This window comes from Panicum virgatum, chromosome 8K, assembly GCF_016808335.1.
Source record: "Panicum virgatum strain AP13 chromosome 8K, P.virgatum_v5, whole genome shotgun sequence".
In the NCBI taxonomy this organism is placed as follows: Eukaryota; Viridiplantae; Streptophyta; class Magnoliopsida; order Poales; family Poaceae; genus Panicum; species Panicum virgatum.
In genome coordinates this window covers 11,548,945-11,562,651 of record NC_053143.1, presented here as the reverse complement: position 1 = coordinate 11,562,651, position 13,707 = coordinate 11,548,945, and the positions used below count along the sequence as shown (strand labels likewise).

The 13,707-nt window shown below is 43.1% G+C and overlaps 1 protein-coding gene and 1 long non-coding RNA gene across 2 annotated transcripts; both read left to right on the top strand.

Annotated features, from left to right (window-relative positions):
* The first annotated feature begins 7,900 nt into the window (after positions 1-7,900).
* LOC120646156 lies at positions 7,901-8,813 on the top strand. The gene is made up of 3 exons (XR_005664296.1): positions 7,901-8,076; positions 8,290-8,350; positions 8,730-8,813. It is a non-coding gene; the product is annotated as an uncharacterized LOC120646156 (long non-coding RNA).
* A 263-nt stretch (positions 8,814-9,076) lies between these two features.
* On the top strand, positions 9,077-10,285 carry LOC120645443 (late secretory pathway protein AVL9-like). The gene is made up of 3 exons (XM_039922227.1): positions 9,077-9,400; positions 9,478-9,558; positions 9,981-10,285. The coding sequence occupies exons 1-3, from the start codon at positions 9,077-9,079 to the stop codon at positions 10,215-10,217; spliced, it is 642 nt and encodes a 213-aa protein (XP_039778161.1). The 3' UTR covers positions 10,218-10,285.
* Positions 10,286-13,707: the final 3,422 nt, after the last annotated feature.

Below are 13,707 nucleotides of genomic sequence, written 5' to 3'. Positions count from 1 at the left end.
TATCATTGATCGAGAAAATGGTTTCAAACCAAGGTTGGAGCGATGATCGCCTCCAACCGCGCCAGCGAGGTATGCACTCTGTCAAGGAGGCCGACATGCTCGCTATGAAAATTGATCTCCTCCTCAAGAAATTTGAGGATTATTCCCAAGATAAGGCTGAGATGCAAACACTTCAAGCCTTGAAAACTCGCATGAGACATGGATTACAAAACATCATAACGATACATTCGCCACCTGGTTGCAGAAGGAAGTCATGGCCAACGATCAAATTCATGAACAGCTAGCTTGGCTAGCCAGGGGTCCGATAAATTTAATCCTGATGTACCAAGGATATGAAATTAATAGTTACACATTTTATACAAGAGCCCAAGATAACAAGAGCACCAATCAAAATAGTGGTGTCCGTATAGATGCCACCGACTCTAGTGGCCAAACGAACTCATATTTTGGTTACATTGAAGAGATCTGGGAACTCGACTATGGGCCGTTGAAGATACCTCTATTTCGTTGTCAATGGGTTAAACTCACAGGAAAAGGTGTCGATATCGACGAGTACGGAATGACAACGGTAGACCTCAAAGAGCTTGGCTATCGAGACGAACCATTCGTCCTAGCTAAAGATGTCACTCAAGTTTTCTATGTGCAGGACATGTCTAGCAAAACGAGAAAGGACAAGTCCAGGAATAAATCAAGTTTTGTAGGTGCCGGAGATGAGGCAAAGCGCCATATTGTTCTGGTAGGAAAAAGAAAAATTGTGGGAGTCGACGATGTCACAGATGAAGAAGAATACAATAAGGATGAAGATATGACTCCGTTCGCAGTGGAGGTTGACACAAATATTCTTTTAGCCGAAGAGGAGGCTCCGTACGCACGTCATGATCATAATGAAGGGACGATTGTAAAGCGAACCATCGTTAATATTCCTTTAGTTGAATGATTATGTCTTGTAATATTTTCTGTGAACATTATTAGATTTCTTATGCAATGAATTGATTTATTGGACAATTAAATGATTTATTATGCAATTATTTGATTTATTATGCAATTAAAATGATTAGTTATGCACCTAAATGATTTATCATGTAGTATTTAGAAATTATTTTGCATTTAAATAATTTATTATGCAATTATTTGATTTATTATGTAATTAAAATAATTAGTTATGCAACTAAATGATTTATTATGTAGTAATTAAAATTATTGTACATTTAAATGATTTATTATTGTGCACCTAAAACCATAGTTAATATTTTCTTAGTTGAATGATTTACTAGGCAGTTAATAAATTTATTGAGCAAATAACAAATTTATTAGACAATTATTTTAACTATTAGACAATTATTTAAATTATTAGATAATTATCAGATGTTCTAGGCAATTATCAGATTTATTATGCAAATATCAGATTTATTATGAATTATGAGGCAATTAATAGATTTACAAGAGAAAAAGAAAGGGGAAAAGAAAAGATAACCTTTGGTACCGGTTGGAAAATCCAACCGGTACCTTATTGTCCTATTTGGGTAAAAAAAAAAGTGGGGCGTCGCGCGGGAGTCGAACTGTGGCCGCGAAGCCCAAATTACCGCGAGTTACCATTGAGATACTGACGAATTCCGTTCAAAGGGGGTCAAAGAAGAGTGAAAAGTGAACTTCAAAAGGCCTAAGGTACCGGTTTTGTTAATCCACCCGGTACCATATGGGCTTTTCATTTCCCGCCCGTTGGGCCCCTAAGGCACCGGGTGTGCGGAGAACCGGTACCTAAGGCCTCGCCTAAGGCACCGGTTGGAGATACAACCGGTACCTAAGGCCTACATAGGTACCGGCTGAATTTTTGACCCGGTACCCTTGGCCAGGGGTATAATTCTGTTGCCTTCTTCCTCCCAATTCTCCACTGCTCCTCAATTCCTCCGGTCGACCGCCGCCACCCTCCATCTCCGCGCGCGCACCGCCGACCTCCCTGACCCCTCCACCGGCTTCGCAGCTCGATCCCGAAGTTCCCCGTGGAGTCCAGAGGCCTGGAGGACCCCTGCATCGACCCGTCCACGAGCACCGCACACGGGATTTTCCCCGGAACTCCGTGCCGGTGAGTTCTATGCGCCGCCGCGATTACTCGCCGTTGGCGATCCCCCGGCCACGCTGACCCCTTGTACACATCCGCAGCAACACACCACATCAATTCGAGGAGACCAAAGGCCCGGAGCAAGCCCTTCAGCGCCCCTTCCCCGAGCTCCGCACCATCCTCGCCGCCGGAGCTCGCCGCCAATCCTGCTGCGTCACGCCCCCGGCCGTTTCAAGCCTCGGTGAGCACCCTCTAGTCCCCGCCATGCTTTTACGCTAGATTGCTTTAGCCCATAGCGCACCCCAGCAGCCTGCACACCACGCGCCGGCGAACCCCGCCGCGCAGGGCCGTCGCCGTCGTAGCACATGCGGCCACGGACCTCCCCGAGGCCCGTAAAGGCCTCAAGTGGACTACGCATGTCGCATAGTCACTTCCTGACCCAAACCCCAGCTCGATTCACCCCGGAAACGCCGAGTTCGAACAACTCCGGCCGTGCTCCACCGCCGAGCAAGGCCGCCGGCGAGCCCCGCCGCCGCCCCGCGCGCCCAGTCGATCCCAGCCGCCCGATCCTCAGCCCACGGACGAGATTAGATCACATCCGGATCTAATCTGAGCCGCGGGATCGTGATCCAACGGATCAGATCCGCGCGTACCCCTTCGGCCTGGACATTTTGCTAAAGTGCCCCTGCACTTTCTGAGTATCAACCCGCGCTCCTGTCCTATTCAAAAGTATTTGCAGTTCAGCCCAAAATCTTGCACGGACCCCCCTAAACTTTCCAGTAATAGAACTCGCCGTCCAGCCCTTGTAGTTTTGCGAGTTAGACCCTAGATCTATGCGTTATTTATGTTTAGGTCCTCGGTTTTTGCAGAAAACCCCCAGAAACTCTGTTTTTCTTACAGTTAAGCCCCTAGATCTTGTTTTAAGCCTAGTTTTCGCGTTCTAGCTCTGTTTTAGGCGTTTTTTATGTTCACGCAATCGTTGTAACGCGTAGAATAGTTCTAGCATAGGTTTGGATGCTGTTTCATGTATTGTTGTACTGTTTCTTAGTTTTTGCTATTGTTTGCATGTATGTTTATGTTGTGTATTGTTTTTGGCCATGTGTTCGTGAGTAGACGTTGATCCATCTGAGTAGCCCCAGTACCAATACCCGGAGCAGCCATCTTCTGAGCAGTTTGAGCAGCAGGAGCAGTTTGAGGAAGGCAAGTATTTATGTATTTACTGTACGCCTATAAGGACTTTCCTAGCCACTTTATATCCTTTATATATAGTGTATAATTTAGTTATAGAATTTAGTTATTAGAGAGACTTTATTTAATCATGTATTTAAATAGAGAGTGAATAATGCTTGTATTTATGTATTTATCATGTATTTCTGTAACTCATGTATTTATCATGTAACTCGTGTAACGACGACGAGTAACGACGACGAGTAATGATGACTAGTAACGACGAGTAACGACGACGAGTAATTTCGTATTCGCTCTCTAACTCACGCATTCGCCATCCCTTGACCCTCAACTCGCAACCCCGTTCCTCGACCCGGTTCCTCGACCCCGTTCCACGACACACACACACACACACTCTGTCTAATACACTCTAATACACACACACTCACACTAACACACACAGACACACACACACTCACTAACTCTCTCTCTTTCTCTGTCCCTCTAACATACACACACACTCTCTCTCTGAAACACGCATATTCGTTCAAAGAATTGAATTCTCCTGCTTCATTTAAGGATGGACACATACTCTAACACATTTTTACGGTTTCAGTTAAGGATGGACCCCTTCGGTGATGAGCAGGCTGCCGGGCAATACATGTTGGATGCAATAAACGAAGATACGAGGGCTAACACCACCCAGCCAATCGCTGAAGAAGATGCTCGGACAGCTGATTCGTTCCTGAATATGTCTGGAGATGCCGATGAAGAAGATGATGACTTTGCGCCGCCGCCCAATCAATAGCAGCATGTTCCAGTACGAATCTTAAAACTATATGCATGGTGACTTCGGTAGATTAGTTTTGCGATTAACATATCTTTTCTGTAATTTAGTCGACCTCCGCATCGACTTTGTTGAGCCAATCAAAAGGGAGACGCCGGCCAACCAAGAAAATGGAGGGAAGACAGGTCATCACAGATGTGGACGCAGAGGGCTGTCCAAGTGCTCCAGAGGATGCTAGCACAAAATTTGTCAACTAATGTGGGGTTATTGTTCGGGCAAGAATTCCGATCACCACAAGACTATGGAAAACGACCAAACCCGAAGAATAGCAACACGCCGTGCCTGCACATCAGAAGGAAATGCTATGGGCAGAACTCAAGGATATGTTCACTCTTTCTGAAGGAGTTGGCCAAGAACTTGTGAAGAAATATGCCTTGAGAAAGATGGCCCTTGCCTTTGCAACTTTCAAGAAGAAGTTGTACACCAATTACATCAAGAATGGTAAGGAGCCGAACTGGGACGATCTTTCTCAGGTTAAACCATACCGGGAGGAGTTCAAACAATACAAACTATCAGAGGAAGCCCAAAAAAATCCGAACAAGCCAAGGTGAATGCAGCAAATAAGAAGTACAGCCACCACCTTAGGGCTGGCGGGTACAAGAAGTCAGTTAAAAAATGGCAGAAGATGGAGCAGGACCTTATAGATAGAGACATCAGGCCGACGACTTGGGATTGGCCGGATAGATCCAAGTGGTGGTTATTTGCTAATGGCGTGACACTAAACCAGTTGGATGGAAGTTTGGTCGTGCCCGAGCATATGCAAGAAGTGTCCCGCGATCTAGTCGCTGCAATAGATGAGACTCAACAAGAAACATTCCATCCTCAAAGGGAGAATGATGAGCTGACAAGGGCATTAAAGAATCCGAAACACCCTGGACGAGCCCGCGGCATCGGCGTGGTCCCATGGAATGTTGCTTGGGCCGGAGATCCCTCTTACAAGACTCACCGAAAGAGCAAAGCCGAACAGGAAGAGAAACTTCGTGCCATAGAAGAAAAGATGAACAAGAAGGTTGTGTCCTTGGAATCTCAGATGGACGCCAGGGTCAATGAGGCGGTGTAGCTAGCTCTGAGCCAAAGGGGCACTACTGGGTCGCACCCGGATGTTGTGATAAGCCCGGCCTCTCAGCGACGCAGCAGCTGTGCATCCACAGCGGCGCCCGATGTACAAGAGGAACAGCAACCCCAGATTGAGCCAACAGCGGTAGATGACCAGAGGTATCCAGTGGATGATATCACCATGCCGACACTGTGCGAGCTTCATGTGCGAGCAAGAAATATAATGTTAATGTTTTTTCCTAAATGATAGATGTCTCAAATGGGGGATGAATATTACTCTACTGATCGGATCAACGCCATGTGCGAGCAGCTCGCCGGATTCATTTTGAACGAGATCTTGGATCCTAGAGGCGAGTTCTACCACGACAGTCACATCTATAGAGGACTTCCATCGACATCCTGAGGGGACTAGTAGTTGGACGGCTAACATGACTTGTACATTTGTAAATATTTTTAAACATTATGTCTTGATGTTTGTAAATTTGTAAATATATTAGTTCATCTAATTAGCTTAATTATATGCTCGCATTTCACTTTTAGTTAGTTTCAAATATTCTCTGAAAACGAACACGAACAACCAATGAACGTAGAGTACTGTAGAGCTTGATTGCGTTTAGCAATTATAAAAGAATAAACAGTAATAAATATAACAAACAAAATTGGATTTGGGAAAAAAAGGGAAAAGGTCATTGGTATCGGTTGGAAATACCAACCGGTACCAAAGGGGCTGCCACCTTACGTCAGCTTAGAAGCCTCTTTGGTACCGGCTGGTATTTCCAACCGGTACCAATGGAAGACTAAGGCACCGGTTGAAAAACCCGGTGTCTTAAGTAGAGGCCAATGGTCGCGGTTACGGGGCACCGGTTGGGAAACCGGTGCCTTTGGCCTTTCTCAGCCGGTGCCCAAGGCCTGTTTTCTAGTAGTGAAGAAATAGAAGAAAAATTGCAAGAAGCAAGTCTAAATTATTCCCCTGAACTATAGCCAAAGTCTGGATAACCTTCTAAACTATTCTTTGGTTTATTTTACCCCCTAAACTATACACTTTGGTTCAAACTACCCCTTAATAAAATTTGTCTTTTTCATTTCTCCATGCATAGGTGGAGTTTTAAACTGAAATTTTACAAGATGATAGTACACATTAATAACACACCTTAGAAAAATACATCATAATTTTTTTATTATTATTTTGATAAGTTAGGATATTTAATGATAAATTAATCATTGGAGTTCAAAATTATACGAAAAATAATGATGAAAAAATATAACAAATTTTTTTAATATGCATTGTGATGTCCATTCACTACACCAAAATCGAATTACCTTGGCGGCCAGAGATTTTCTTGGTGGCCAAGATTGAACCGCCAAGGAATATAGTGTTACCTTGGCGGTGCTTGTTAACAACCAAGAAAATATAATTTCATGACGGATTTTGTAGGCAGCCAAGAAAATTTGTAATTGCCTTGGCGGTTTACAAATTACGCCAAGGAAAGTTCTCATTTCCTTGGTCTTTTCGTCAAACCGCCAAGGAAATTGTGCTTTTCCTTAGCTGTTTCATCGAAATGCCAAGAAAAGTTCTCATTTCCTTGGCCTTTTCGTTCAAACCGCCATGGAAATTGTGCTTTTCCTTGGCTGTTTGATCAAACCGCTAAGGAAAGTGCCCATTGTAACACATATATCCTTTGATTGTGGCACATTATATTGCAATAATTTAGATCATATTTAGTGTTGTCAAAACAAAACACACCTAGTTCTGCAATTATTTTTTAAATTGACATGAGATGGATAAAATTCTTGATGGCGTGTACATGTTGATTTCGCACATCTCATCCTAAATGAGTACACATGTCTTGTAACCATGAAAGAAATACAAATAAGAGTTGTTTTAGTCCTCATATTAATATATATATATATATGCAATCATGGAAATATAATGTTGTCTGGTCTTTAATTTGCCGACCAAGCGGTATATGCTACCTAGCACTAATCAGCAAATGCTTGCAATCTCGGACGATCAACTCCAAATAATAGAAGATGTGGAAGGGAGCGCCTCACTTAATATGCCATAACACATTTGATATTTATGCAATAAAACATTAGATATTTATGCCATAACACATCCATATATGTAATTGATGGGAATAAGAGCATTGGATCAATGGAAGGTCGTGCATGGCCACCATTGCAATACAAAAGCGCCAATGAGGTATACTCGCAAAGTTTTATTGAAATCATCACCATACCCACATCAAGCCGGCACATGTTTTTTTATAAAACCATACATGACTAATGCAATTTTCACAAATAAGAATTTGATGATGTTTAGCGATCATATCTAAGGTTGTTATATATATGAGGTGTATATAATGTTTTGGACTAGAACTATTAAATTAAATAAACCAACTATGCTAATATCTCTCCACATTAATTTTTTGAGCAACAATACTAATTATAAATTAAATGTGATAATTTTTATTAAAAAAAATAAGTGACACACACTATTTTGGGCAACGCGCGCGGAGCATAATCCCAAATTGGCCGTTCCCGCGCCCCTCTACTCAGCGCGCGCGCGACGAAACCCTAAGTCAGAACCCCGACCGCCGCTGCCCCCCTTTCACACGCCCCACCCCTTCTTTCGTTGCACTGCCAGACCCGCACTCCTCCTTGCTGTCTTGCTCGTCGATCCCTAGGCCCCAAATCCACAGACCACAGCCACGGCATCTCCTCCTCAGGTCGTCCACCCTAGCCCGCAAACTCACAGCCACTGCATCTGGACTTCAACTCCAATGGTGAGGAGGCGCAGGAAGGTGGGACCTCCAGCGTCGTGGTGAGGGGAATCTGCACCGCACCCCACTGTCCATGCCGCCTCCACCAGTTCCTGTCCATCCATCCAATTCCCGTCCATCCCTTTGCTGCAATCCAATCTAGGAACGAGTAGGATTTCCTGCAGGTAAGATGTGTTCTATTTTTGACCTTGACTGAAATCCCATCCTTTCCCCTCTTTAATCGAGTTGTTTCTTTGATTCATGTGTTCTATTTTCGGCCTTGACTGAAATCCCATCCTTTCCCCTCTTTAATCGAGTTGTTTCTTTGATCCATGAGGTCTGTACTGTATCCGAGATCTCAAAGTAACATTTCCCCTTTTCATTCCTTTCCTTTGCAGTTCAACCAAGCTTTGCCCAAGTGACAGATTGCAAGATTATTCATCTACTACTATGTGGCTGGTAAGATCCCAACAATCATGTATCAGCACCTAGTTACTTTGAGGTCTAACTACAAATGGTTTAGGGGTTCATGATCCTTGTCAGTTGTGATTGAAGTTCAGGGCAAAAAAAATTCAGTTAGAAAATTACATAATGTCATTTGCTCAGTTGCACTGAACCTGTATCAGAATGTTTAGATTAATCCATATCCCTATGATTTTCTCATCTTTACAATCTTTTTAACCCATAACTGAAACCTTGGAGGTGTAGTAGTCAGGTTTTGAGATTTGCTCTTTGCCTTCTATATGATGAATCAATTCTGATATCCTAGAACTAGTTTTATTCACAGCATGTGTTCTATTTTCGGCCTTGACTGAATTTCTCTTGCAATTATTTTTAGGTTGAACTCCGGATCTGAGAAGGCAACTATGTATTAGCTGTGTCTTGCATTTTGACAAAATAAAGCTAGCGTGTTAGCAGTAAGTATCAGTTCTCCCTTTATTATTTGTTTCTTGTAGTTATACTTGGCCCTGCTTATTCTATTTCCTTGTCTATTTCTGCCTATCATGCTTGATTGCTAGTTGCTTGTCAAATTGTTATTAATATGGAAGATATAATGTTGCTATTTAAAAAAAAAACAGAACATGGCAAACCGTGAATGGATGTATAATGGCTGGTCCCGTGGGCAGTCTCCCTCTCATGAGTGGATTGAAAAACACAAACAATTTTTTAGATCGTGCATTCTCCATGTTGAGTCTGGTTGAAAATGACACCATTAAGTGCCCGTGTGCCTTATGTCGAAACTATGTTAGGCACAAAAGATTTGATGTAGAGATCCACTTGTGTAAAAATGGGTTTAGGGATGACTACAGAATATGGACATCACATGGAGAGAGACATGTTGAAGTTGGAAGTGATGAGAGTTCTTGTGAAGCTGATCATCGATTGTCTGTTCCTTTTAAGCCAGTCAATCCTGATGATTATGAAAGGGTGATCAAAGAAAATGAGCAGCTGAAACAGACTAATCAGATACTCCATGATGAAAATGGTGTTAATCGTGCACTGATCATGGTACTAATTCTGCAACTGCTTGTAGCAAATAATGTGTCCTATACATGCATTTTTATTTATATACTTTTCAATTGCAGGCAATGTATGCTGATTTTGGAAAAGAACCGCCTGCAGAGCTGCTATCCCATCTAGAAAATATTGATGCACGTCGTCAACAGGTTACAAATTGAACTGAATGATTATCTGTACCATTCATGTTTTGCATATGGAGAACATCTCATCTAGAAAATTAATACTGTTTGGTGGCAGAATGCCAATATGAGTTGCAGCAGTGAACAGGTGGCTTTCTGTTGATTAGAAATGGCAGTCTTAGATTTAATTCCATGGTAAGGTAGCCACCATCAGTTTGACATGGTTAATTCCTCTCAGTTGCTGTATAATTTAGTTGCAGCCTCTTGTTTGGCTGGGAATTAAGCATGTAGCTGCAGATGGCATCAAATTTTATTTTTTACTCAGATTATATGTTGGTTCTTAGTTCTTACATGATCATACAACAACTTGAAACTGTTTATTTACTCAGATTATATGTTGGTTCTCAGTTCCTACATTATCATACAACTGAAAATTTACTGATTTACAGGATGTTGGCTCATCACATGGAGGCTCTCACTCAGTTGATAGGCGCGATGAAAGCGACGATGATGACACTTACAATGAAAGCGATGCCGACGATGACGACGACGACGACGACGTCGATGATGATGCCTCCTTTGAAGGAAATGATGAAGCCAATCCCTACCTAGAAGATGACATTGATGGCGAGCGACCCATCGAAGGAGATGCTGATGATGAGAGAGCTGTCGAAGGCTATTCATGATCAGTGACCATGACTGTGACCTCAACTAAAGCAAGCAACCCCTACTGACTGGAGGATGTAGTGTTGACTGCTGGCTTATTTTGGTAGATACTGCATATGCTAGCCAAATCTTTTGCTAATGTATTTTGTGCACGTAATGTGACATGTAGGCATGATACAATATTTGCCACAGATTATATGTAGGCATGATGCATGCATATGGCAGACATGTTTGCCTTTAGCTATGCATATGGACTTGTGATGAACTAATGGATGTATGATTTATATATTGCTTCAACGATCATATAATCCAATTTGGATCTATATTGAATTCTGCCTGCCAGTCCATTATTTTTATTTTTCTGGTTCTTTCAAACATTTGCCTGGCCAATATAACTGAATTAACTTGGCCATAAAAAGCGGCCAAGCAAATAGAATTACCTTGGTGGTGGAAAGCAGCCAAGCAAATAGACTTAACATGGCGGCTGGAACGCCAAGTAATCCTTAATCCTTGGCTGCTGCTGGTCACCAAGGAAAAGAAATTACCTTGCGGTTACCGACAGTCAAGGAAATAAATTTACTTGGCGGTGCTTGGCAGCCAAGAAAACTGATTTACTTGGCGGCTTTAGCCCGCCAAGGAATGTAATTTATTTGGCGGTCGACAACCGCCATGGAAATTATATCCTTGGCGGTTGCAATATTTCCTTGGTGCAGCGAATATTTTGCCGTTAGTCCTTCTAGCCTGGCGGCCAAACCGCCAAGAAAAATAACCTTGGCGGCTAGCCGCCAAGTAAATCATGTTTCCTTGGCCCTCTATTCGTGGCGCATTTTGCTTGGCGGCCAGCCGCCAAGGATGATTTCCTTGGCAGTTTTGGTATATTCCTTGGCGGTTTTTGGCCGCCAAGGTAATTCCAGTTTGGTGTAGTGATTACAACTCTGCAAAATTTGAAATCAAAATTCAAATTATGTATGGTGAAACAAAAAAGACAAATTGCATTATAGGTAAAATAGACTAAATTGCATAGTTTAGGTGGTAAATTGAACTAAATTATAGTTTAGGGGTTATCCAAACTTTGGTTATAGTTCAGGGGAGTAATTTAGACTTTTTCCAATATTTTTATACTACATACTATCAAGTGGTAGGATTGTGAGCCGTAAAACAACCCATCTTCTTTACCTTTTCGCGTTTCGTTTGTACACCGGGAAGAAATTTGGCAGCTCATTGCAATACGAAGATGCCGGGCGTTGGTGAGACCATGTGGTCTAGTTTTGGTTATGCCCCGGACTGGCTTGTAGGGCTTGTAGCTAAATTGAAATTCTTCCCTGATTCAATAAAGCACTTGTGATTTGCTCTAAAAAAAGCTTCAGCTCCTCCAAATAGGACGTTAGTAATAAGTGTGGTTGACTGTTGATAAACATTTGATCCTATTCGTAGTATGGCCATGTAAAGGAGATAAGCGCTACCCATTTGCACTACTTTTGGGCGGATGCCATAGTATGAACTGGACCCGGGGTTTTACCGAAGTGTATGCTGCAATAATTTTTCAGGAACAATTCAGTCCAATCTATACCTATTTTTAAAATATATAAGGTTTTCACCTAAATTTTTGATTTGGTCATCTAAATTTTGGTCTGTTCCGCTTTGTGTCATTGACAAGTGAACCTTAGTCCATCCCATATACGAGTTGTACCAGTCATTCGTCCACGACTCGAACAGGTAGTACAAACTAACACGCCCAACAATTTTCTTATAGAGAACGCGCCCCTCCAGCGATTGCGGCGAATGGTGGCCACGTATCCTTATTAGAGATGGAGACGGTCGCTTCCCAATTCCGCTTCATATTGCTCCATGCCGGCCGTTTTTTAGAGACCACTTTGAATTCTGCTGTATTTCTGAAAATTCTAGATGTATTTTTTATTCCCTTTTCGGTGCCTTTCAACCTGCAGGTGCAGGTGAAACGGTATCCAATGCCCGGATTTGAGGGAGGCAGGGCAGCGAATCGCTGGAGACATGGAGAGCACCCTCGTTGATCTCGTCGTCGCACCCGCGGTTGCCGTGTGATTCATCCAGGCTGAGGGGGAGTACGCCACACTATCTCGCCGTATTTTTGTGTCGTTGGATGAGAGGCGGTTGCGATAGTGCCAGCAGATAGGGGAGGGAATGCCAACAACAGATATCTGTAGCCTGCGCCTGGAGGCCTTGGAGTCGATGAAGTGAATTGAGCGATTCCTTATGGCTCACGCTTTTCTTCCGCGTAGCTGACCCGAGCCGACGAGCGAAACGAGTGGGCCGAGCCGAGAGCTTCTCCAAGAAGGCATCGGATCCTCTGAATGCCCACGCGGCGTTCATCCATCGCGGGTCCTCAAGGCAGGGGGTTTGGGGGCCGTCGCCATCTAATTTTTAACACTCCGCGCCCGGCCGGCGACGCCATAGACAAATAGGTCACTCTCTCGTGTACAAATAGGTTACTCTCTCGTGTACAAAGATCACAGTGCCTTCGGCCGTTACAGTTCACTACTATTGCCACAGGTGTAAAGGGCAAATGGAGTAATCTCACATGACCCCGGTACTATAAATTGCGAGGGGACATGACCTTTGTACTCCCTCTGCCTCAAAATAAAGATAATCATAGAGTTCAAAATTTATCCAACAAAAAATACTAATTTTGATCCACCTGTCACAAAAGACAAAATAATTTTCGAAATATTTTTGCAAAAGACAACTAACACTTTATCCACTCATTATAAAAAATAAAAAATATTTTACTAATTTTGTATATAATATTGGTTTGCATGCTCGGCATGTGCATCGCCGTTCGCCTCATCGTGCCCCCAATAGTTGCAGCCGCGCACACGGGTACGATCGATGCGGTTGCAGAAGCATGTGGGAGCATTAAATGGGCTGATTTTGTTTTCTATTGCGGTCAGCTTCTATGGGCCTGCCGTTGCTGCGGTATGGCTGGCAGGCTGAACCATCTACTATCGCTGCTATCTGTCTGCGGATAGCTGGGCACTCCGATAGGACCCCTATTCAATTAACTTCTATTTCTTCATCCTAATTTCTATTTCTTTTGTTATTTCTTCCTACATCTCATTTCTTTTTCATCTTTTCCATGCTTCTTTTTTATCTCTTCTTAGTTAGCATCTTTTATATTTTTTCATGCTACTTATCTCCTTTCCATTTAAATTTATTTATCCATAATGTTGATTGGAAAAAATTCATTTTTGGCTATCGAACTATTGCCCGAGTTTGGTTTTGGCCATCGAACTCCAAAACCAGATATCCTTGACCACTCAACTCTCAAAACCGTTCATTTTTAGCCATCAGATGGTTTTGGTGAGTGATTTTGCTAATGTGGATGTCACGTGGCGGTGAGGCCCACATGTCAGCTTAATTTTTTTCTCTCCCTCTTGTTTGTCTCTCTTCCCCGCTCTCTCTCCCCGGCGGCGCCGCCCTCCCTGCCCGTCCCCACCTATCTCTCCAAGGTGGCGCCGCCCCTGCCTCCCTGCG